General features: G+C 39.9%; 1 protein-coding gene and 1 non-coding gene across 2 annotated transcripts in view; both read right to left on the bottom strand.

Moving 5' to 3' along the window:
- Window positions 1-25,026, bottom strand: part of VEPH1 (ventricular zone expressed PH domain containing 1) — a 213,639-nt gene that overhangs the window by 82,588 nt on the left and 106,025 nt on the right. Inside the window, exons 8-9 of the mRNA XM_030842369.3 lie at window positions 13,163-13,372; window positions 12,187-12,584 (exon numbers count right to left, since the gene is read on the bottom strand). Coding sequence (XP_030698229.2) covers window positions 12,187-12,584; window positions 13,163-13,372 — 608 coding nt within the window. The remainder of the gene's footprint in view (window positions 1-12,186; window positions 12,585-13,162; window positions 13,373-25,026) is intronic.
- Window positions 24,490-24,596, bottom strand: LOC115844921 (U6 spliceosomal RNA). The gene has a single exon (XR_004036261.1). It is a non-coding gene; the product is annotated as a U6 spliceosomal RNA (small nuclear RNA).

Raw genomic sequence — 25,026 nt, 5'->3', positions numbered from 1 at the left:
AAAGTCACATGCACTGTGAAAGCCCACTTGGCGAAAAGAGATTCAGTTGCACATTAGTCGTACACACGGCATCTACTAGGTCAGGTTCTGGGCGGGCCTGCTCCTGCTCTTCATTTGTTGGTTCATTTGTCTGTTCATTCATTCATTCACTCATTCATTCAGCCATGTGTGTTGAGCACCTGCTTTGTGCCTGGCACTGTGCTGGGCACTGAGGTAGAGAGGGTCCAGAGCCTGCTGGGCTGTAACAAGATATAGACTCAGACCCCTGTGCTGCCTGCTTCTCATCTCAGTTGCTGGGGCTGGAGTGATGCCCCACTCCAGCTCCGTTTCTGGGACTCCAAACCCTGACACCCTCTCACAAGGTGTGTGAGAGTGGGGGATGTTAGATAATGGTTATTGAAACCAGTGCCCTAAAAGCCAAGGCATTGGAAACCTAAAAAAAGGCACCCTGAGTCCTACTCTAGGGCCCAAGGAATCTCTTCAGGCTCCAAGTGGTACTGCTGTCCCACCCTGGACCTGGTCAAGGCCCCCATGGGCTGAGAAGACCATAGCTGGTGACCCAGGCTTCTGTTTACCCAGCTGGGAACTTCATGCAAGGGTAGAGAAAGGCTCCAGGAATCCCCCTTTCAGGGCACAAAGAAGCATTTTTGGAAGGTCATTCATCTGATGAAGGCAGTGATCTGTGGCTTGAGAAGGCCTAAGCTGGCTGCAAGGACTGACTCCAGCTGGACACATTGCTGCAATGGATTTCTTTCCCTGGTCAGCTGCCCACCAAAGATGTCAACCTTGCCGGTCCTCCCGGGCTGGTGCTGTGAAGCACTGGGCCCTGCACGGGGTGGGCAGGTGTAAAGGCAGTTGAGGGCTCCGCTTGCTCTTTGGATACTGAAGACATTCACTGGGGACAGCCCACTGCCACACCACTCTTTAAGTTCTTGTGTCTCCAGACACTCATCTGTCTGGACAATGTCAGCCCCTTCTGTTTGGGGGAAAGGGACAAAGAGTGAGAACACAAATAAATGATTTGCTAAGAGAAATTATTTGAGGCTCCCCCCAAGAAGGTGGTGATGGTGGTATAGGCTTTGGATTGGAAAAAAGAAGGGGAATTCTTCTCAGACACTTCAACTGATTTATTGTACCTAATCATTAATTTATCACAGGGGTGGTTCCAAGCCCACCTTGAGTAGAATGACCAGTCCCTATCTCCCTGTACAAACCTTGCCCACAACCAGCTGATTCTATGATTCCGTGTCATCATGTTTTTTTTTTGTTTATGTTTTTTGTTTTTTTTTTAAACAGTAACTGAGATGGAAGAAAAAGAGTGTGACCAAAACCAGAAAAAGATCTTTGTCTTCAAAAGTCAACAGGGTCAACATTTCAGCAATCAGGGTAGATTTCTTAACTATCAGCAAAAGTCATTTCTTGATGAGATTTTTATTATCAGTAAAATACTTCATATGGATCAGAAGAGTTTACCAAACCATATCTTGATGGATTAAGTGAAAATGAATTTGAAACACATGGATTACATTTCCTTAAAATGTGCATGAGTTTGAAAGTTAACAATAACAATGCTTGACTAAAAAGCATTTGGGAATTTCTTAAGCCCCAAGAGTTTGAAAAACCAGTTTCTCAGTTGGACTTAAATAGGTACCCTTACCCATTAAGGCACTATAATTTACATGAAAGGTATTCACAGGTAACACTTTAACAAACCAAGGATGGCAATATGCTATCAGTTTATTCTTTGCTTCGGAAATTGCTTCATGTTTTAGTGCTTTAAATTCTCAAGTAAACCCTTAAATTTATATACATACTAAATTACTTTAAGAAGACAGAATAATTCTTCTTGCTGTCACACATAAATTAAAAATCCACAATAATCCAGGGAATGCAAAGTTAACCATGACAAAATTTCTGGAAGCGTTAACAAACACCTTAAGTGTTCAATGTACATTTGACATTGGAATTATGGAGAGGCCGTACAATATCAATGTTGTAAGAATATAAAGGATGCCTATGCTTGTCTTGATTCTTTTACTATAGATTCCATTATTTTTAAGAGTGCAAAGGCTTTGTTAAAAAAAACAATCAATCAAACAAACATAAACCCCCAGGGTATAATTGTATTTATGAAGTGGTGTTACTGTAAAATAAAAATTCAGTAGAAAGACATGATAGGGGATACAGGAATAGTCTCAACTGTCTACTTTACTGGAAAAGATAGCTTTATTTAAATATTTTCAAGGTTCTTTTCAGAAAAGCTTAGAAAAAATGATATAGATTTAGTAGAGAAAAGATGGTCCAAAGTACAATGACATCAGTTCCAATTAAAAGGAATGATGGGACTTCCCTGGTGGCGCAGTGGTTAAGAATCCATCTGCCAATGCAGGGTACACGGGTTCAATCCCTGGTCTGGGAAGATCCCACATACCTCAGAGAAACTAAGCCCCTGTGCCACAGCTACTGAGCCTGCGCTCTAGAGCCTGCGAGCCACAACTACTGAGTCCACATGCCATAACTAGTGAAGCTCATGCACCTAGAGCCCATGCTCTGCAACAGGAGAAGCCACCGCAATGAGACACCTGTGCACTGCAACGTAGAGTAGCCCCCGCTCGCCGCAACTAGAGAAAGCCGGCGTGCAGCAATGAAGACCCAACACAGCCAAAAATAAATAAATTAATGTAAAAAAAAATAAAAGGAATGAAGGCCAAGTGGATTAACCTGTAAATATCAATGGTAGGTGTATTCACGTACAGATACTTGTCTCAACCCATTTTTCAAGGTTTTGCAATTTGGAAAGCATACATTGCCTCCAGCATATTTTTGCTTAATTTTAGTTCTATGCATATTTTAAGGGAAATGTAATCCAAATGCTTCTAACTCATTTACACAACTTGACTAAGCATCATTGAAGATATATTTGATACACATGGTATTCTGCAGTTATTAAAATTACCTTCTATGAGGAACTAAATGCCATGTTCATAAAAAGTCAGAAGGTCACATAGTACAAATTCAAACATATACCAAGGAGTAGAGCTTCCGGGCTTCCAAGCTTATTCTTCCTTTTTAAAACTCATATCCTGTGAGAAGAATCAAAGAACTGGAGCCACAAATTCAGTGCCATAAACAGTCCAAATGACTGAACCCCATATCCTTGAGTGTCCTTGCGATGAAAACTCATCTCCTCAGTTAAGAGGTAAGCATTAAATGAAGAGTCAATTAATTAAATCACAAAGTTACTGTAAGGAAGAAAATTATATTCTCTACTACTAGGACACTATGGAATTTCTCATTCCTGCAGCAGTACTGCTTCTTAAACTTTAATGTGCATACGAATCACCTGAGGGATCTTGTTAAATTGTAGATGCTGATACAGTAGGTCTAAGATGGGCCTGAGAATCTGAATTTCTAAGTCCCCAGGTGATGTTAATGTTGTTGGTCCACGGACCACATTTTGAGAAACAAGGCTCTGTTGCAGAGTTTCTGAGCCATTACTGATATTTGGGGCTGAAAAATTCTTTGTTTTAGTGGTGAGGGGGTCGGGGGACTCTGTCCATTCACTAAAGGATATTTAGCAGCATCCCTGGCCTCTACCCACTAGATGACAGTAGCACCTACCTCACCTCCCCAACCAAAAGTCCCCAATCTGGCCATAAGATTGCCTCCAGTTGAGAACCACTACTCTACTGTTGTGTTTAGTGGTTAACTGTTTGTTGCATAATGTAAATACCTTTTTTGATGATCTAGATTCACTGGGCACAGCCTTATCAACCAAATAAACAAACAGCTTTCTTTTTTTCCCCCATGAGCAATTATCATACTTTTACTTATGGACACTCCAGATTTTTTTAAGCTAATTTTATTTCCCTCCTTACTATGGCCGCTAGAATGCTCAGAAATAAATTTGCAAACCACATTTAGAAACTGTGAAAATTTCCAGGGATACAGTTCTGAAAAATAACTCAACTACTGGATTTATTTCTATATGTTTGTTTTGTTCCCCTTAAACTGAGCAAATTATGTCTTTTTATTTTATTATATATTTTGGTAGGCTCCTTTCTACACAATTTGAAATAAAATTGGTTTCTGTTAAGGTAAACCAAACAATTTGAATAGAAATAGACCAGCTAGGACAGACACAATGCACTAATTTACTGATCATGATTGGTCATTGGCTATTTGATAGATACTGATAAATCTGGGCAGATAGTGAGACAGGCCTCAAAAGTATTGAACAATCAACTACATATCAATAAAAAAAAAAAAGGTAAAAAAAAAGTATTTAACAATCTGGCTTATTTTCTCCCAACAAACTATTATAAATTGACAGATACAGATATCTGGACAAAGCACAGAAAATTAACATAAAAGAAAAGTGTTTAACTTTACATTAGAAATATAAAATTAGCAATAAAGTTGAGGATGATTAAAAATGTGGCCAAAAGACAAATATCATATGATATCACTTATATGTGGAATCTTAAAAAAAAATGATACAAATGAACTTATTCACAAAACAGAAATAGACTCATAGACAGAAAACAAACTTACGGTTACCAAGGGGAAAGTGGGGGGAGGGAATAGGAGTTTTGGATTAACAGATACACACAACTGTATATAAAATAGATAAATAACAAGGACCTACTGTATAGCACAGGGAACTATATTCAATACCTTGTAATAACTTATATGGAAAAGAATCTGAAAAACTATATATATATAGTTTATATATAAAACTGAATCACTTTGCTGTACACCTGAAACTAACACAACATTGTAAATCAATTATACTTCAATAAACAAACAAAAAGTTGTCAAATAACGAACGTTTTACATTTTGCCAGCTCTGACATAAGACACTTAGAATTAATTTAGAACATAAGGCACCTTAAAAAAGGACCTGAAAAATGATGCAGCTCAGTGCTTTTCAAGTTTCTTTAAGCTGTGGAATTCTTGGTTTAAACACCTATCAGGAAGACCAACGTGTAACACCAGGTACATGAGAGGTGCTCTGTCTGCAGGGCAGAGAAAGAAAGATGGGGTGTCCGAGGCCCTTTGAAGGGGCCCCAATGGTCTTCAGGGAGCACAGGTTGAAATCTCATGACCTTGTAATATACTCTTGGGATAAATGTGAGGAACTGGTGTCACAGGAGATCAAGTAATCTGTTGGAGGAATTGGAGCTGCCCAACAGCAGAGTTAGGACCTCAACTCAATTCTATAGACTCTGGGCAGACAGGACTCTGAGGAGTCTGGAGTTATCACCTGGGTCCAAGTTATCAGCATGTCTTTTTATTACTGAAGGGAGTTACAAAATTGTTGTTATAAAACTGTTACAAAATTCCAAACCTTGAAGAAATGTATACTTTAAAATGTGCAAGTTTCTCTTTCCCTCTCTTTTTCTGCACTCCCATCTCCAATCTGATTCTTCAGAGAAAACCAGTGGTGATAGTTTGACGGGTGTCCTTCTAGAACTACACACACACACACACACACACACACACACACACACACACACACACACACACAATGTAAATCCTTTTCTTTGTCCTGTTTCTTCTTAGCCAGCTCTATTTCTACTTTTTTCATGGCACTTATCACTTTCTAACGTCCTCCATACTTTATTTATTTATCATGTCTATTATTTATTGTATGTCTTTTCCTACTAGAACAGTCTCTGTGAAGGCAAGGATATTTGCCTGTTTCGTTCACTGATGTTTCCCAGTTCCTAGAATGATGCTGGCATGTGGCAGGCACTCAGAAATATTTGTAGAATTAATGGGTGAATTAATAGGATTAACAGGAAGAGCACAGAGGATTTTTAGGGCAGTAAAACTAGTCTATATGATACTACAATGGTAGATACATCCAAACAATGGAATATTATTCAGTACTAAAAAGAAATGAGTGATCAAGCCACAAAAAAGAACATGCAGGAAGCTTAAATGCATATTACTAGGTGAAAAAAAGCCAATCTGAAAAGGCTACTTGGAAATTAGGGGTTTTGATATGAGAAACAGAATCGGAGTTTCTGCAATGGCATTATGTCTCCTGAATTTGTGGCTTATTTTAATGATGGCATAATTGATAATTGATGTGAATATTTCATCTAAAAATGAGTATTTTCCATAAACTATTTTTAAAAGTCCACTGAATCATTTATTATGAAAAGAAAAAATTGCCTTTTATAATTTCTCACTGGTCTCTAATGTGGACAGGTCAAAAATGTTGACAGAGGAAACCCAGGGACTTGGTGTGCTTTAATTAGCTCTTTTTCACTGACCCCAAGTGGGTCTGCCAATATGTGACATATGAGGCTCTGTCTGCTTTAGACAGACTCATCTGCTCTTTGTAAATATGCACCTCTATGGCAATGGACTGTAACACAAATAAATGCCACCAAATTATCAAACACCTGAATTCCTGATTGCCAACTGCGTGATTGCCTACGTTTTTGGAAAAAACATTTAAAAATCCTCCATCATCTAAAGTTTGATGGTTAATGTGGAGCAAACAAGAGGAAACCATCTTTTTTCTACCCACCCATTTCCTCTGTCATATCAAAACCCTTTACCCAGCCATATAGTCTCTTTCCAGTTTCCTGGCTACCAGCTCTTCAACAACAGAGCTCAGAAATATAGATTTGCTCAGTTTTTAAATGAGATTTGATGATATCTAGGGACCATTTTGTTTCCCTACAGGGCACATACTGCCAGTTTCATAATGAAAGTAAATAAAAAAAAAACATTCACTTTCCTGAAATTTGGTTTGTGGCAAATTGGATTGGAATGTACCCTTCTGCTGGGGACCATCAGTGGCTCAGGACCATTTTGTCCACCACTGTATGCTTTGGAGTAAAGACAGTCCCCAAACAACAATAACAGAAGACTGATAATAATCTCTGAGTATGAGCTTCCCTAAAAAAAAGATAAAAATACTCACTACAGACATAAAAGTATAATGCCATATAGCCTTCTATTTTACAAATAATACATTTAGAAGAATATATTTAAGAATATGAAATATGTCACAGCGGACTACTTCTGCTCCTAGCTATCTCCTCCTTTTCTTCCTCCTCTTTCTTCTTCTTTTAATGTGGCTACTTTTAGGGCGAGATATACTGCAAGGCACTCCTATGCATTTTTTTGCTCAGTTTATGTACTTACTTTTGCTTCTGTTTATTTATTAGCACAGTCCCTTTAAATCCATTAGACACCTACCCAAGGTGGACACTATATTAGAGGAACTAACCATTTCAAGAGTTTAGTTGACTCATTTCATTTACTGACAGATAATTTCTCCCAATTTCCATACAAAACATGCTTATCAATCTCACTTTGCACTGTTTCCTAGCTGGATGAATAAACATCTCATCCATAGATAATATCAGGTAAACCAAATGCAAGTATGCAAATAAGCAGCACACTTCTTTGTCCAATAGCACAGTTAGGGCATTTTTCTTTAGTCATTTATTTGAATGTGCAAAGGAAATCAAACTTTTTATTTTTTAATAAGAGCTTGTGAAAATATAACTAATGAGAAATAAAGTTATCTGATGCCCTCTAGGAGAACAAGTTAGGTTGTGGATTTAAGTGCATAACATCCTTACCAGTGACATGGTATCTGTCTAGGCCTTACAGCTACTCTTGGCTGGGGATGAACAAGGGCAGTGACTTGATGTTAACTTGATAGAGGAGTTCAGAAGGGGTCTTTTCATATTATTTGGGTGTTTCTCATGGGCCAATGTAGATTACAGAAAGCAGGATGTGTGTGGCAGGAGAAAGTGAAGGGGAGAACCCTGCCACCATCCTACCTGTCTTCTTTTGATTCAAATCCACTCTGGAGAAATGGGAACTGGTGAGTAGGTCACCCAAGATAAATTCCAAAGCACCAAGAAAAATTCTCTAGAAAATTTTTTCCCTAACAAGTGTTCTCCAAACGAGTTCAGTGGACCACATTGGTGAAATGAGGTTCCAGAGAATTTGTGACATCTTCCTATTTTGTTGTTTTCCCTCTCAAATTGTGTGGAAAAACTTTAGGATTTTTCTCTACCTGCATATCTTACAACTCTTCCCATGGGTAAATGATTCTAATCCTAAGATTAAACCAATCTATTCTAAACAAGAAAGAAAGAAACCTCCCCCAGAACCATTAAGGGGATCAGTGTTATCATTATCCTCCAGATTGGACCAACTGAGGAGAAAGAGGTAAAAGACTGGTGTGGGCTTTGTCTCCTCGGTCATCCCAATATGAGGCTGGACTTGACTACATGCAAAATTTCAATAAGGAAGCCTTATTTATAATTAATTATGAAAACAGCACCTGCTTCTTGATATTTACAATGAGCTGCATTTTATTTTTGTAATTCTCATATCTGTTCGAGTCAAGAAAAATCAACTCATGTGGGTCTATTAGAGAAAGGACCACATTACCAGCTTTAAAATTAGCTTTCTGCAAGTCAGCTTTGCTGATGTGCTCTACAGATGGCATGTATTTTCACCCAATCAGGAAATACTTCAAAGCGAACCAAGGCAGCATTGATGGGTTCTTGTAAGATTTTATATCTTCCTTTATAGAACTCCAGTGATGGGCCAGATTTTCAAGGATTTATTTCAATATCATGTGCTTTGTTTTTAACCTCTAAATCATTTTTGTTCACATAAATGAATACCAGTGATTCAGATTTTTAAAATACCCCTTGCCAGATGAACAAAATTCCTCTGGTCTTTTATGTAAACATAATCAGGCAGGTATTAGACTATCACTCTGCACATGAATACATTAACTTTCAGTGGCTGGCAAACCTGCTCCTATGCCAGAGGTCAATGGAGCCCAGGAGAGAATAACTGACTAGGGAATAACAGGCTTTCATACGCAAAATGAACTGCTGACCCAGCTTCAGTTAAGACCTGGGGTTTGACAATTTTTCCAAATATGATGATAGATTTGTGCTGATCTATTGCCCATTGCCTGTTCCCACTGTGATCAATATCATGCAGTAATAAGATGGCTGACTGAGGACAAGAATGCTATTTGTGACTTGATTCACCACATACTGAATTCTGCTGTACAGTGACTATGAGGCTCCTGTTCTTTCAACATATTTTATTACTGAAGTATTATGTTGAACCATATGAAAGTGATGTTTTTGTCAGTCAAAATAAGGAAGTTGAACATCAGTTTTTTTCATATGATTCAAACCAATACAAAAAGAATTTCTTTAAAGGATTGTTTTGTCATGTCCTTTTAGCACAGTCTAAAATTATTCTTAATTCTTTGTTGTTGTTCTTATTTCCTGCTGGCTTATTTGTCTTTTTAATAGTGTGGAAGTGGTTTTTATGGTTCTCCTCTATGTTTCTTGATTACTTTGCATAATTTAGCAAGAAAGACTAAATATCCCTCTTTTATACCAACAATACATTAAACAGAACACAAATCCTAAGCCTAAATCTTTCATTAAATTTTTAAGGAAAGAAACACAATATTGTTGAGCTGAGTGATCTCATGACAATAAGCAAAACTGTGTCAGCCAGATGACTGCTGGAGTTTTGCTGAGTGGTTTACACAATCTGAAATAATAACAATGTGTCCCCTGCAGTCAGTACCAGTCCCTTCTCCGTGGATGTATTTACAGTGAGTCATATAAATCTTCAATCCCTCACTCATATCTCAGTGCAAGGCATTTCCCAGGAACTTCCAGGAAATTACAAAAGCATGAATGAATCCAAAATGTCAACTTAAAAAAATACATTCTCAGTTCTAGGCCATGCTTGGTAGAAAACATGAAAAGAAAAAACTTTTTTTTTTTTTTTTAAGTAAAGATGATGGATTCATTCAATATTTTGTGGAAAAAACCCAAGTCCCCTAGTTAACTCTCAAACTCCCAAAAGAATTCAAGGCCATAAGAAATATCATTTTGACAACTAGATGCTTGAAGTAACTCTGCCAGACTTCTTTCACATTTTCACAAGATTAAACCTCACTGTATAGTACATCTTTAATGATTTAAGCTAAACTTAAAAAAAAAAAAAAACTATTCCAGTAGATGAAAATGTATCTAACTTTATATTTGCTACAGACGTCCTCTGTCAAACTGGGAAATTCACTTAACCTTTCTTATATTAAATTCTCCAACGTGTGTTAAATACATAGATAATTAGTGAAGCATGCAATTGTTAAGAGTGTGTTAATTCAGTCTTATTGATTTTAGCCATTCTCAAGTCCTGGTGTACTTAATTATCCAAAACTTATATTGAATATGAGCAATATCACTTCTATTGTTACCATTTCAAAAAAGAGTTTTAAGAAGGCTAATCAATAAATTAATGTAAACACTTTTGAAAATGTCAGATTCCCTAGAGATCACCACACTAAGTGAAGTAAGCCAGACAGAGAAAGACAAATATCATATGGTATCGCTTATATGTGGAATCTAAAAAAAATGATACAAAATGAACTTATATACAAAACAGAAATAGACCCACAGACATAGAAAACAAACTTATGGTTACCAAAGGGGAAAGGGGGAGGGAGGGATAAATTAGGAGTTTGGGATTAACATATACACACTAATACATATATATAAAATGGATAAACCAACAAGGACCTACTGTATAGTACAGGGAGCTATACCCAATATTTTGTAATAACCTATAAGGGAAAAGACTCTGAAAAAGAATATATGTATATACACACACACACATATATATTTATGTATAACTGAATCACTTTGCTGTACACCTGAAACTAACGCAACATTGTAAATCTACTATACTTCAGTTTTTTTAAAAGAGAAAATGTCAGATTCTATACAAACATGCTAAACAGTAATATTTGTCATTACAAAATGCTTGAACCGCCCTTTTCGTTTGGTAGCATGAGAATCCACCTTCCTCTGATATGGAGTGGGAGAAAGGAATAGAAAGTATAGTATGAAAAAACCCTCCTAGTACCTAAACATGAAAGGGGATGATGGTCAGTGGGTGGGTAAATATAAATTGGATTCCCCATCCTTCAGCTGTGTTTCTTTCTAGAAGAGAGGCTGCCTGGCTTTTTCTATGAGAGCTGAAACCTGTGAAAAGATGTTATGTCCTAGGAGTGGGCAAGGACCTTAATCTAAATCTCAAGGGAAGAACATGGCTGCTGCTTAAGAGTGACTGTAGGAAAGATCTAATTAGCCCGAGAGTGCCTGCAGCCATCCACACCTGCTCAACCCACTACCAGAAGGGTAAGCCTGCCCTGGACACTCTGCCATTTTAGTACCTGTGTCTCCAACCCATCATCTTTCCCGGGGCCAGGACTAGGGCACAGAATTTAAAGGAGCACCAGAAAATTTAGTAGTCAAGATAAATAATATTTTTAAAAATCAAAATTAATACAAAGAGTCCATGATAAACAAAATATCAAAACTGTAAATAAAGACATGCTCAATATTACTACTTACCTCCTTTTGCCTCAGCTCATTATGGCTTGGCAAGATGTTGTTACTAATTCTGACTTTACTTAAAATTTTACTGAGCTTTTTTGGCAACTCCTTAAATGGGGCACCTCAGGGAAGTTCCGGCCCTGACATTCTTTTCTTACTTTGTCCGTTGTTTTCTGACTAGCTCACACTCTCACTGGCTCCTGACCTTGCATCACCTCCTGACTATGGCTTCGATCTTTTCTTTTGATAGTCTAACCTCCAAGAGATCAGGGAGTGCGTCTGTTTGGTTCATAACTGAACCTTTGGCACAGTGCCTGGCATACGGTAGCTGCTTCATAAGTGCTTGCTGAATGAATAGAAGGAAAATCTCTTGGAGCTCGACGCTGCCCATAGCTTTCTTGCATGATTATGTGGATTGAAAATGCCTCTGGTTGGACACCTACCCCACAGTCTATTTTGGGGGCCACATATCCCTTTCCAGAATTTTCCTGAACACTATGGATGGGAAACCAGAAACAATATATTTTGAGGTTTGAAAAAATCAGAGTTGGTAGATTTAGGTAGATTCAAATGGAATCAAAAAGATGATTAAACTTACTGGGGGAAAAAAGCAATTAAAATAATGTAAGGGTATTTTCAAATTATCTATTTTGCAAAAGATCCAGAAGGGTATGGCGATTTACATTACTGGAGTTTTATTTTTTTGTTTTTTCTAGCGATACCTGAAATTTCTTAAGTTTGGTGAGTTCAGGTCACTTACCTTCAATGGTACACTGGTCAGGGACTGGAATCTTCTTTCCCATTTCCACAGCATATGCTTTCACTTTACTGAGGTTTTCCTTTAAGTGCAAGTAGAGCTTATCATGGTATTCTACAGGCCTTGAGGTTGTATCTGGAGTTTCTTCCTGATAGTTTTCTTTAACTGTTTCTGGCAAATTCTCAGGTTCTATATGTATAATACTTGGGTGTGAAACTGAAGAATTTACCAGTTGTGATCCATCAGTGTCTCCCTTAAAGGGCGACCTGTCATGTCCTTGGCCAAGTGGGTCTATTTCTGAAAGAGAGATGCTGGCTGGCGTATCTCCACTCTCTACAACTTCCCCATCCTCTGAACTCAAGTCATTCGTTAGCGCGGTGTGCAAAGCCAAACTCTTTGACCTACAATACAAACAAAGGGAAGGCTGAGGCAGGTAAAGAAGCTGGGCTACCGTTTACTGACAAGGAAAAGAAAGAATAATAACACTGGGAAGTAACACAAAAGTTACTTCCTCTAGAGTGTGAAACTGAAAATTGGTGCTATTAACAGAATTTGATAAAACATACACATTATGTAATAAGCTAAACCTTTGTAGATCTAGGCTACCTCCCAAAACAAAGATTTAAAAATCAGTTTCATGGCAAAACTGGCTGGGAAATGGTGAACTTACATATTTATATACTTTTTCCTACTTTTGCTTCTGCTTTTTCATCAGAAATCAAGAAAAGCTTTTGACAGTCATTCTCAATATCAGCATATTTATATTTAAGAAGTGTTTTTAAAAAATAAACCATAGGTTTGTGACTTTTATTTGAATTCTCCTTCTAATATAGCGAGCTTCTTTGGGTAACGAAAGCACTGTGGATGAATTTTGCTATAGGTAAAAGATATTTAAAAACCACTTAATAAAAGAGTGATAACAAAACTAATAGCAAACATGAAGCACATATTCTAAAAACCAGCCAAACAAAATTTATACCTATTAAATCTAATGTCTTTTCTTTCCTCCTTAGAAATTTGGTCCAAACTATATCTTCTGATTGAGCCAGGGGTGTTGCCCTCAGCATTTATTTTCTCTTCAAAAGCCTGTATTTTAACCTGGAGCTTTTCATGATCTTCATTTTCATCAACAGTGAGGCTGGCTTCTTCCAGCTTCTCAAGAAATTCGATTTCAGTGCTGGGTTTTCTCCTAAAAGAATGAAAATCATTGCATTCGATGCTCATCACATATACCCTTCAGAACAATGTTAACTGCTTCTTATTCAAAACTGAAAACTGTACATGCTCAATTTTTTAATTTGTCATTTGACAAATATTTATTGAGTAACTACTATGGACACAGGTCTTTGAAATTGCTTCTACAGTGTATTCTGCCAGAAGTTTAGAAACATTGGTGTTTATGGCAACTTTGTATCAGAAATCCTTTTGAAGGATTCAGAGGATGAAAAGCAGTTTTTATGGTCATCTACCATATTCTTATCTAGCTTTCCAAAGCATGCTTTCATATGAAATTCATGCCAGGAATTTTCTAGAAAACTTATATATGCTGATCTGTTTGTACTGAAATTATTAGAATAAGAACATTTCAAATGGACTGTGTAAACTCATGGTTTTGTTATTTTAAGGAAATCAGTGGGACTCTTCCATTTTATGAAGCAAGAAAAATCTTTCTGAATTTTATTATGTTGGAGGAAAGAGGTTTTCCATGAATGACATTAATAGTTCCAAATATCTTGTATAGTAGAATTTATAAAACACTCTGTGGGTCATTAAAATTACGTCCTTTAAGGCAGGGGCTATTTGTGAAATAACTTTGTTACCTCTCTAAGGGCTAACAGTGGCTTAGACAGAGTAAGACCCCACAGACAAGCTGCAGAAATAGCTCACTGATGCTCACTGAGGTGCTGAATGATTAGAGAAAAGTAGTATGCATTTATATTCCCTTTTCTGCCTTCTAATATCGAGCCAGACTAGAGCTACTTTAATTTCAATTTAATAATCACTATCAATCATATAATTTGGGGTTAGGATTAATTCTTTCCTTATAAACACAAGGGTTAATAATCTCTAGGAATCCATTCACCAAGATGGCTTAATAATTCTGTTGGTTGTCTGTGTGTATTTACTTGGTTTTCGTATTTTTCCTAGAGGTTGAGGGAAGGCGCCTCAAATTCACAGAAAAATCCTGGCTTTTTCAAACAGGTTATTTTTCCATAAGGGCCAAAGTAAACCTGTCATATTTCTTAAGTTAGGGTGAGAAAATAAAATTTCGGTTTTCTTAGCGGCACTGCTTTTTTAGGGAAAACCAACATAGAGGGGCTGTTGATGATTTTTTTTCAGTTACTTTCCACCTATTCTGGGGCCATGTCTGTGGTGGGCATTGTTGAAGGGTTGGATCCTGCAGCTTTTCTGACTGGCCCAGAGAGGGGTCCTGGCCTTGAGGGAGGGTTCCTAGTTTTGGGTCCTCAGGGGTTGGAATCCTCCTGTTAGTCCACCCCAGGGAGAGATGCTGAAGGTGAAAACTGGGAAGGAGAGTAGATCATACATTAAGTAATAGGACACTGTTTATTGTGTAATAAGCTATTTCTGAGAAAATTTAAATGCATTTTTAATATAACTTTTATAGGCTTCCTATGGTTTTGCATAGATAATGAAAAACTTATTTTCCATCCCATGACTGAGTGAAATATACATGAGTAGATTTCAAGAACCAGTGCATGGGAATAAATGCTCATCTTGAACACGTTTCCCTTTCTGACACACATAAGATACTGGCTGCCCACAAACACATGGGAGGTTTTTACATCTTCCAGCCAGAAGATTCTAAAAGCTGAATTTTTACTCCTATTCCAAATAAAGTCAAGATAGTGCTGTCATTGGATGGTATTTTAAAAACCATCATGATTACAAAGGTTAATTTTAAAAGATCCTTCTCAAGATGAGAAATTTGGGGGCAGTATTTATTTTCTATCTACGTTAGTCCATGTATAGTCGCCAAACTAAAGTATTCCTCTGGTTCCTTGGAACCTAATCACATTTCAAAAATGAAAGATACCTTTATTTTTGAACTTTATTTTAGAAATTTCTATAGCTGGGATTATTAAAACTTAAAAATTTGTGAAGCACAAAGTATACCCCAATATGTATATATCAGATGTTGAGCATTAAACAAATTTTTAAATCTCAAAACATACAAGTTGTTAGAGGTATAGTTTCTTATGCATTTACTAGTTTTTTCTTTCTACATAAAGCTCTGGGTTATAACAACAGTTTAAATAATAGCATTTTCTTCCAAAAAACTTCAAATTTCACATGATTATAGTAAATCTCCCTCAATAATTTTATTGGATCAGTTTCTGATTTTTTTACATAAAATTTTCTTACTTATGGAGATCTTTTATTTCATGTCCTCTTCATACCAATTTCCCCATCTACAAAATGGAGATAATAACTATACTTAACTCATAGGGTTGTTGGGAAGTTGAAATGACAGAATCGGTGTGAAGCACTGTTCCTAGCACAAAACAGGAAGTCAGGAGATGTTAAATTTTATTATTATTATTAATTGTTATTATTATTATTACTCCTCTGGAATCTTTATCTGTCCTTGTCTAGGCATTGTGTTAATGTAAAAAGAAAACACCTAGACAATGGCCTAGACACAGGCAGATCAATATTCCATATCCTGGAAGGTACTGATGTCCCCTGGAGAATGCTACGGCATCAGACTTTAGGAGAGGACAGTCACTCAGCCCCCTTTCCCTGCCCCTGTCTCCAGTCACCAAGTGTGGGCTGTTAAGCACCATGGACTGTGTGAGTTAGAGCTCTCGTACCTGGGAGTATGCCTTCCTTCACTCAGATTGCCTTACAGCATCCCTGAGGGGACTCTGGGCATGAAAGAAGTTATGGGTTAACCCTAGACATCTGCTGACCCAAGAGGGTTAGGTCAGGTGCCTCTGGGGCAGGTTGCCAGGTATCTAGCCAAATGTGAATTTCAGATAAACAACAAATATTTTTTTTAGTATAGGTATGTCTCTAATGGGACATAGTAAAAAATGTATTGTACTATACTAAAATGATTATACTTATACTAAAAAATTATTTGTTCTTTACCTGAAATTTAACTGGATGTCTTATATTTCTATTAGTTTCATCTGGCCACCCTATTCCTGGGTAAATCCCTGCTGCTCAGTGGGCAGGGAACTATAATGCTCATCCTTGTTCCCCTGTGCCTGGTAGAGTGCTTGACACTCACAGGTACCTGAAGTGTTTGCAGAATAAATGAACTGAGACCACCTACATCTCTGAAGCCAGCCTGCTCCCTGCACCCACAAAAAACCCTCTGGAGGTCTACCAGATGTCTATGAAGCACTGGCTGCTTCTCCTGGTCCATGGGGAGTAGGGGATAGGGCAGTGTCATTTGGTAAATATCAACTGTGGAGAGAAACAAGGAGCAAGAGTAGGAGTGAAAAGAGGGATTTGCAAAGGGCTAAATAAGTAAAGAAGCAACGATAAAATGTCTGGGCCAGAAAAGTAATCTCTAGATATGAGGCTGATGAGTGTCACTGATGAGTAGGTTTCTCACCACAAAGAATTTCTCTCTTATACACGATCTTCCTTGTTTTTATGATTTGGAGATTTTATAACACAGGAGTCAGGGGTTAGGGGTGGTAATGAAGGGTCTCCAAGGTAGCCAAAGCCACAAGATGGACCAGAGAGAATTTTCTATTACTGACCATCAATCCACCTGGATTTGTCACAGAGTTTTGCTGGCAGAGAATTAGGGTAAGTTTTTGTTCCAATAGGTTGAAAGGTCAGAAAATGGTAGGCAGAAGTTTGAATTTATTAAAAAACACTCACTGCTCTTTGACTTCTCCTCTTGGTTTTTAAATTTAGTATAAATAGATAGGAGAGAATTGTTCAAAAACAAAAATCTTTTAGAGAGAGGAACTCTGCATTCCTTTTAGAGCAAAGAAATGCATCACAAATGTGAAAGTATGGGTGGAGAGTGGAGGTCCCGGTCCTGTTTACATTTATTTGTGGGGGCCAGGGAGTTGGGCTCATGCAAGGGGGTTGTTATTTTTTTTTTTCCATTTGTTGCTTTTAACTCCAGAGGTAATTTTACAGAAATCTTTGTCAGAGTTCTATAATCCCCTAAATATTAACTTGGCTTTAACTCAACATGCCACATTACAAGAGGCTCAGATGATTTCCAGTCTGAACAGTTTTTGGTGTCTATTGCCAAGGTAAAGTTTGTAAAAGCATCTCTAGGGATACCCAGGAGGGGCAAGGGAAGGCCTAATTATCTCCCTCTTGTGTGAGCGGGACTCCCCCTTAGAAACGAATTGGTCCTTGGGCAGTTCACTGCTCTCACTAAGCTGGGAGATGAGACTATAAAGCTGGCAGAGGTGGAGAGATTGGCAGCCTCTCCTCCTGGCTCCTTAAATCAAAGAAAAATAATATTAGTTAACTTTTGATGAGCTTGGCTTATGATCCCATGCCCAGGATATGTACCCTGCAGAGTTGAGCTTGTTAGAGGAGAAGTAGGGGAATATGATGGACCAAATCCACAGTCCTAAATTCTTAGGATGTTATGTTCCCTACTCTTCAGCAGTTTCTTGGGTCATCAATCATCATAAGAATGACAGAGATGATCCCCCAGCTCCACGGCACTGTCATCTGTTTTGGAACTGAAATGAGTAATGCCTCTGGAAACGCTAAAATTGAATACTAAGGTAAAGGACAATGTTGAATCCAAATTCTTGGTACTCTCTTCTGCCCCTGACTGCCTCAGTGCACAAGAGCAGAGACCAGCAGGTGCTCAGTTATATGGGCACCAGAACATAGAACTCGCTGAAATGAAATGACTCCATGGTTTATTTCATCCACAAGATTCTTTTTAGGGGCTTCGAAAGGAGAGCGTGGCTGGGAAATAGACTGAATATGGCCTTCCAGGGAAAAGATCTAGGTTTATGACTCCAATCTCCTGTTAGTGACAGGCAAATCTCTTTATGACTTTTCTGTTATCTAAAAATGGGATCAATGATACTGCATCACCAGATTGCTGAAAACATTATAGAAGATAATGGATTTGACAGTGTAGCCCAATACAGAATGGGCATGAAAATGTGAAATGGTAAAACTCTAGGTGGCTACTGCCCAATGTGGACATTTGATACCGAAAGAAGGCAGCTTGTACAGGTAATACCCAACCTGGAAGATAAGCTTCTTCTTTTTCTAAGCCAGGAAGGACCATACAGTCCCTCCTACCTCTGCAGCATCCTAAAGACTGTGGACTATAGGAGAGCGACCCTCCCTACTGTGTGAGCATACAAGGACTGGGATATAGAAATGGTCGATTTTTAAAAAAATCTCTGTACTTCAAGGATGAATTCTGAGCAATTGCAGGCATGGAGAGAGAACGTTCTGCTAATGGAACAAAAGTTTAAAAGTCCTGATACGAGGAAGTGATCACTCTAATACAGATGCTCAGTCATTTGTTTTCTTTTCATTTAACCAACACGAAAAGGAATGGGACACAGAAAAAGATCAGCAAAAAGTGCAAAGCCCCTGCCCTTGATGCTTAAAGTGAGGTTGCTGGACCAGCAGAATCAGCATCACCTTAGAGGCTGTTGGAGATGCAGAGTCTCGGGCTCCATCCCAGACCTGCCGAATCAGAGTGTGCACTTTAACCCAATCCCCAGGTGTTCCAGTGCATATTCAAGTTTGAGAAGCACTGGCCCAGGCACTGAAAGAACAGAATCTTAAGCAGACCACGGCAGAGGCACTTTCTCTTAATCAAGCAAAGCTGCCAGGGGTTTCACTAATTCTGTAGTGAGGTGAGACTTAATAAACTGTGTGTGGGACTTCTCTGGTGGCAGAGAGGTTAAGACTCCGCCTGCCAATGCAGGGGACATGGGTTCGACCCCTGGTCCGGGAAGATCCCACATGCCACGGAGCAACTAAGCCTGCGCTCTAGAGCCCGTGCTCCGCAACAAGAAAAACCACCACAATGAGAAGTCCGCACGCTGCAAAGAAGAGTGGCCCCCGCTCACCACAACCAGAGAAAGCCCGCGCGCAGCAAAGACCCAACGCAGCTAAGTAAATAAGTAAGTAAATAAGTAAGTGTGTGTTATTTGGAGTGTGGTAAACTGTATGCAGTTCCCTCACATTCCATAGCTTTATCCTTCTCAAGCCTTCCAGGGTCTTTATCAGTTCTGAGGTAAAGGTACCTTTTCATTTTTTGCCCCTGACAGATACTGGTTCAGATGGACCCGGAACTGTTAGTCAAGGTTCCCGAGCCTAGAATGGGCAGACCTGGTGAGCGGCAGTCTTACCAGAAGGCTGACAGATCCTAATAAATTGTCATCTGGATGTGGCACAAGTTACAAAAGCACTTTGAAAATTATAAAAGAGTACAAAAATGTAACATAGTAATGTCATCAGAACACTCTGAATCAGGGGTAAGAACTGTAGAGACAACATGCTCCTCCTTTTCTAGGCTAACTTTTTTTCTGGGAACGTGAGCAGGTAATGGGGGCTGGTCATGAGGATTAAGGGGAGGGTATCTGCCATGAAATGCAACCACTGGGCCTGAAGAGGGAAAAAGGTAAGACGTTGTCACTCACCATTGTTTAATACTGGAAGAACAGGGCAATGGTTAAGTTATCCTTTTCGATACATCCCCTCATCCGGTCTGCCCATTCTACTAGTGAAGCAGGCCCTTTGCCATCTCCATTTCACAGATGGAGTAGCTGAGACACAGAGACGTCGACTAATTTACTGAAGATCAACTAGTAAACCCAGCATTAAACTCAAGTATCCACCTCCAGGGCTCACCCGCTTCATACCCTCTTCCCCCTGCCTCTCAGTAGGTGTTTCCTTCAGTTTGCCTTTGACTCTACCACAGGAAGAAGCAATACATATTTTGGGACTGGTGATAGCACAGTAACCAACAAGAATTATTATATGCTAATGCCACCGAGTAACATCCTGTGGGAACACACCAGAACAGAGTTGACATATAATTGCTGAGCAACCCTTCACAGAGGTCTGAAAAATAAATTCTGGTGTCCCCTTTAACAAAAACTGAAAGGTGTTCAAAACTCAGGAAACAGCATGCAAGTAGCAACTTCAGAGTTCAATTATGATGGATACCAAAAAGGAACAGGGAGCTTTTGGGGAATGAAAATAGCAAACAGCTGGGTCATCATGGTCAAGTAGAACAGTTTTTCTTTTTGTTTGTTTGGTTTTTTTTTGCGGTATGTGGGCCTCTCACTGTCGTGGCCTCTCCCGTTGCGGAGCACAGGCTCCGGACGCACAGGCTCAGCGGCCATGGCTCACGGGCCCAGCCGCTCCGTGGCATGTGGGATCTTCCCGGACCAGGGCGCAAACCCGTGTCCCCTGCATCGGCAGGCGGACTCTCAACCACTGTGCCACCAAGGAAGCCCAAGTAGAACTGTTTTATCCTCAGCGGTCACCCTTCCCACAAGGGGCCGTCTAGGGTCAAGTCCCTCTCACCTCTCCTCCCACAGCACAGGTTTTCCTTTCCTCCAGACTAAAGCTCTGCTGTTCCCTGTCTTGTTTGGAAGGGAAAGCCAAACCACAGAAGCCTGATGAAAAGCTATTTTCTCTCGTGTGTCCTGTGTTTTGAACACAGCTGTGTTACAGGAAAGGGGCCTGGTCCCCCCGGCAAAGGTGTGACTGTGCCGCTCACACTCCGGGCAGGGCTGTCCACACTGGCAGAGCCAGCCCCTCTGCGGCCTTGTGCTCCCTGGGGCTGCTTCACGGGCTCCAAAGCTGGTAATGCTGTCTCTCACCTACCTCTCTTGCTGATAAATGAATTCCTGAAATACCTTTCCAGACCTTTGCATCACCATAAATGCCGCTTTAAGGAAGGACAAATGGTGGAAGTAAATGAACAGCAGATGGAACGTAAATGGTACCACATGACAGACTTAACTTCTTCAGTAAGAAGAGGGGCAAAAAACCAAAGCCCTTCCTTCCCTACACATGGAGGAGTAACAAGAACCACAGCTACTGCCACAAATGGTTGTTCCGATTTTCTTTTTATACAAGTGACCACCCCAGACCTCCCTAGATTGAAAACATATACATGTTTTTTATGAAAACTCTGGTTACCTTGGTGGGGTGAAATTGCATTCAGCTTTTCCTAAGCAGGGGGCAACACTGACCAGAACATCACATGTTTTTAATTATGGTCCTGAACCTCCTTATGTACATTTTTCGAGCCAACAGTTGCTCTCAAAGAATCAATTTCTCTTTGTATAAACATGTCTTGCCTAAAAAAGTGGGAGCTCTTGTAAGCACTTTTAAGACTCTATTTTCCTTCCACAGTGCATAGGCTCTGAATATTAGCTCTGTCAAGTTTGGGGGAGACTGGAGGGTAAACAGAAAGATGCCTAGCACTTCAGTGCAGGACTTCAGGTGTGGAGGAGTGGAGAGGCAATGGGAGCTGTAGCAGGGCAAAAGAGAGAAGGTCACCATGGGCATGGGTGGGTGGGGAAGACCTCCTGGGGAAGGGATACCAAACTGGAGTCCTGGATAAGAGCAGCCTTCAGTGGGAAGAGAGGCACAAACAAGGCATTCTATTGATAGGAGGTAATAATAAAGGTTAGTGTGGTATCACTTTGGGGAGGAACAGGCAAGTCACCCCTGACATTCCTTTAAAATTCCTTTATTAATGAAGTACTGTGGACACTGTAAATCTTGTACACACTACAATTTGAGATACACTGGACTACACTAAAGGAAGAAATGAAAGAAAACTCTATGAGCTGATGTCTGGGCATTTACACTATTGCCCCTCGAAGAACTACCATGAACCTAGAGGTGAGTAGGGGCTGGGTAAAGAATTTTACTTTGGGGACTTCCCTGGTGGCATAGTGGTTAAGAATCCGCCTGCCAATGCAGGGGACACGGGTTCGATCGAACCCTGGTCCGGGAAGATCCCACGTGTCGTGGGGCAACTAAGCCCGTGCTCCACAACTACTGAGCCTGTGCTCTAGAGCTCGCAAGCCACAACTACTGAGCCCACGCGCCTAGAGCCCGTGCTCTGCAACAAGAGAAGCCACTGCAATGAGAAGCCGGAGCACCGCAACGAAGAGTAGCCCCCGCTCGACGCAACTAGAGAAAGCCTGCGCACAGCAAGGAAGACTCAACACAACCAAAAAAAAAAAAAAGAATTTTACTTTGTTCTTGCCCATCCACAAAGTTTTCTCCACCATGCTTTAGTATGAAGCCTCTGTAATCCTAATATATATTAAAAGATGTTGCTGTTGTGACGATGTAACAATATAACATAGTAAAAGCTCCCAGAGCTGAACCCATCACATGGTAGGAGCTGGTTAAAAGCTTGATCAGACTCAGAAACATGGCCTTCTCTGAAAAGCTGGAGAGAAGAACCTGGCTCCCTGCTCTCTGCAGTTTGGCTCTGGACTCGGTAAAGAGCCATCACTCCTAAACTCTCGGGCTGTGCCTTCAGAGACTGTATATCACACCAGGGTTGGGTTCTGATGTGATTCCCAGATGTCAAGATGGGAACTCTGGAATGACAGGTTGCAAAGGGTCTCACAGTTGGAAAAGGGTCTCTGCAGTCCATGTTGCTTTGCTATACATTCCAGACACACATTGACTCAAATCCCCTGTTCCACCCTGTCATCCACTTCTCTGATGTTCAATGCATGAAATTTAGAATAAAACAAAACTCTGGGGTGACTCCAAGGAGGGGAGATGTCCTGGAGTCCTTTCCTTGTGAACATAATCTCCTTATTCTATCTTCCCTTCATTCTCTCCCACATACTGTTGTTTCATTTCCTTCCCTCCACTGTGTCACTGCTTTCCATTTACAGGTTTCCCCCGCTATCTGAGCATTCCTATGAAACCTTTCCTAAGCTGAAATGGGTATAAGGCGAAGAAGCAATTACCTTTTTTTTGTAAAAGTGAAAATCCTCTTTGGATTTCTTTCTGTTAGCAAAAACAGATACAATTGGCCCTCCATATCCCCCCTTGCGCATCCTCAGATTCAACCAACCACAGAATGAATTCTGAATTTTGATCTGCAATTGGTTGAAACTGAGGGTGTGGAACTAGCCTATACAGGGGCCAACTGCACTACACCATTTTATAAAAGGGACTCGAGGATCGATGGATTGATGGCTTTTGGTATCCGAGGGGTCCTGGAATCAAGACGACTGTACTAATGTAGGTCTTCCCTCAAAGCAAAGGAGCGTAAAGTGAACTTTTGAAAAGTGAGGGATACCTGTATCCCGAAATCAGATTTAAACCTACCGAATAGGTTTTGACTATATTTTACCTTCCATTGCCTACCCCTCACCTCCCATCTGATTCTTAACAACAAAGAATAAACACAGTCTCATCACTACTATCACCATCACCACCAAAACAACCAAAGAACATACACCCATTTAATCAAGCCAGAGGTTAATGCTTTGTGTTAAAACTTTTCTTAAAGGTAACTTTCTCCCCCATGACTTTGATGGCTTTGGCTAGCGTGTGAAAGCTGGATCTGAGGGAACTGTGACCCCCCCAGGCCTGGGACTTAGGGCTGTGTCAGGTGCCCTTTCTCCCTTCCCTCTGCTTTCCCCTTGTGCCTTCTTCCTGGCCCCTCTTTCTCCCTACCTTTTCTCATTTCTCCTATTTACCCCCCCACCCCTGCTTTCTTTTCACAATTTCCATCCCTCAAACCTTCCATCCCTAGTTGCGGCCAAGCCTAACCTCCTACTAAGACCACCAGTGACAAACTGTCCCCAATTCTGTGGTCCCTGGCACCACAAGCATTGGCAAAGGTGTCTTCTAGTCCAAGGATCACTGACTGCTCAGCCAGCACACAGCTGCCAGGAGCCACCCTCTCTTTCCCCAGCTTCCCATGGGTCCCAGCAAGCAAATGGTTCAATGGTTAGTGGCCACCCAGCAGGCTACTTAGGGCTCATACAGTTGTGAAAGGTATAGAGCTTTTCTCCTATCTTGACACCCTCTCTTTTTTATTTTTAAAAATGTTTGAATTAATTTTTATTGGAGTACAGTTGATTTACAATGTTGTGTTAGTTTCTGCTGTACAGCAAAGTGAATCAGTTATACACATACATATATCCACTCTTTTTTAGATTCTTTTCCCATATAGGTCATTACAGAGTATTGACTAGAGTTCCCTGTGCTATACAGCAGGTTCTTATCAGTTATCTATTTTACATACAGTAGTGCGTATATGTCAATCCCAATCTCCCAGTTTTTCCCTCCCACCCCTTCCCCCTTGGTAATCATAAGAAAAATAGGGAACGCTTCACGAATTTGCATGTCATCCTTGAGTAGGGACCATACTAACCTTCTCTGTATCGTTCCAATTTTAGCATATGTGCTGCCAAAGCAAGCACCACCCTCTCTTTTTTAATCCACAATTGCTGTTATCTTTCTTTTGATTCTCCAGAATTAATTTCAGAATCTAAATGTTTTGCATGGCTGTCCTGTTAGTCAGCCTCCGGTGGTTTATTATTTAGATAAAAACATTCATCCTGAAATACAGGTAAAAGAAAAGTGCAAGTGTGCTTACCTGGTGCATCAAATAAAAAATCACCCGATTAATTCAGTCATTTGGTGCAAAGGAGGCTCCCGTCTCCTCCATTTTTCATTCTCTCTAGGATGCTAATTGTTTTCCTTTTGATAGTCTTGTAATTTGGGCCTGAAGTCTAAAATCTGGCCTGCTGGGCTATGTGTCAGATTTGTAAATTAGACGACATCTGTTTTGAATTTAATCCATCTTTAATTTTCTTTTGAGCTCTCTTCCCTTATTCATTTCCCCTTCAA

The sequence above is a fragment of the Globicephala melas genome, chromosome 4 (assembly GCF_963455315.2).
Source record: "Globicephala melas chromosome 4, mGloMel1.2, whole genome shotgun sequence".
Classification (NCBI taxonomy): Eukaryota; Metazoa; Chordata; class Mammalia; order Artiodactyla; family Delphinidae; genus Globicephala; species Globicephala melas.
This window is presented reverse-complemented; position numbering and strand designations above follow the sequence as displayed.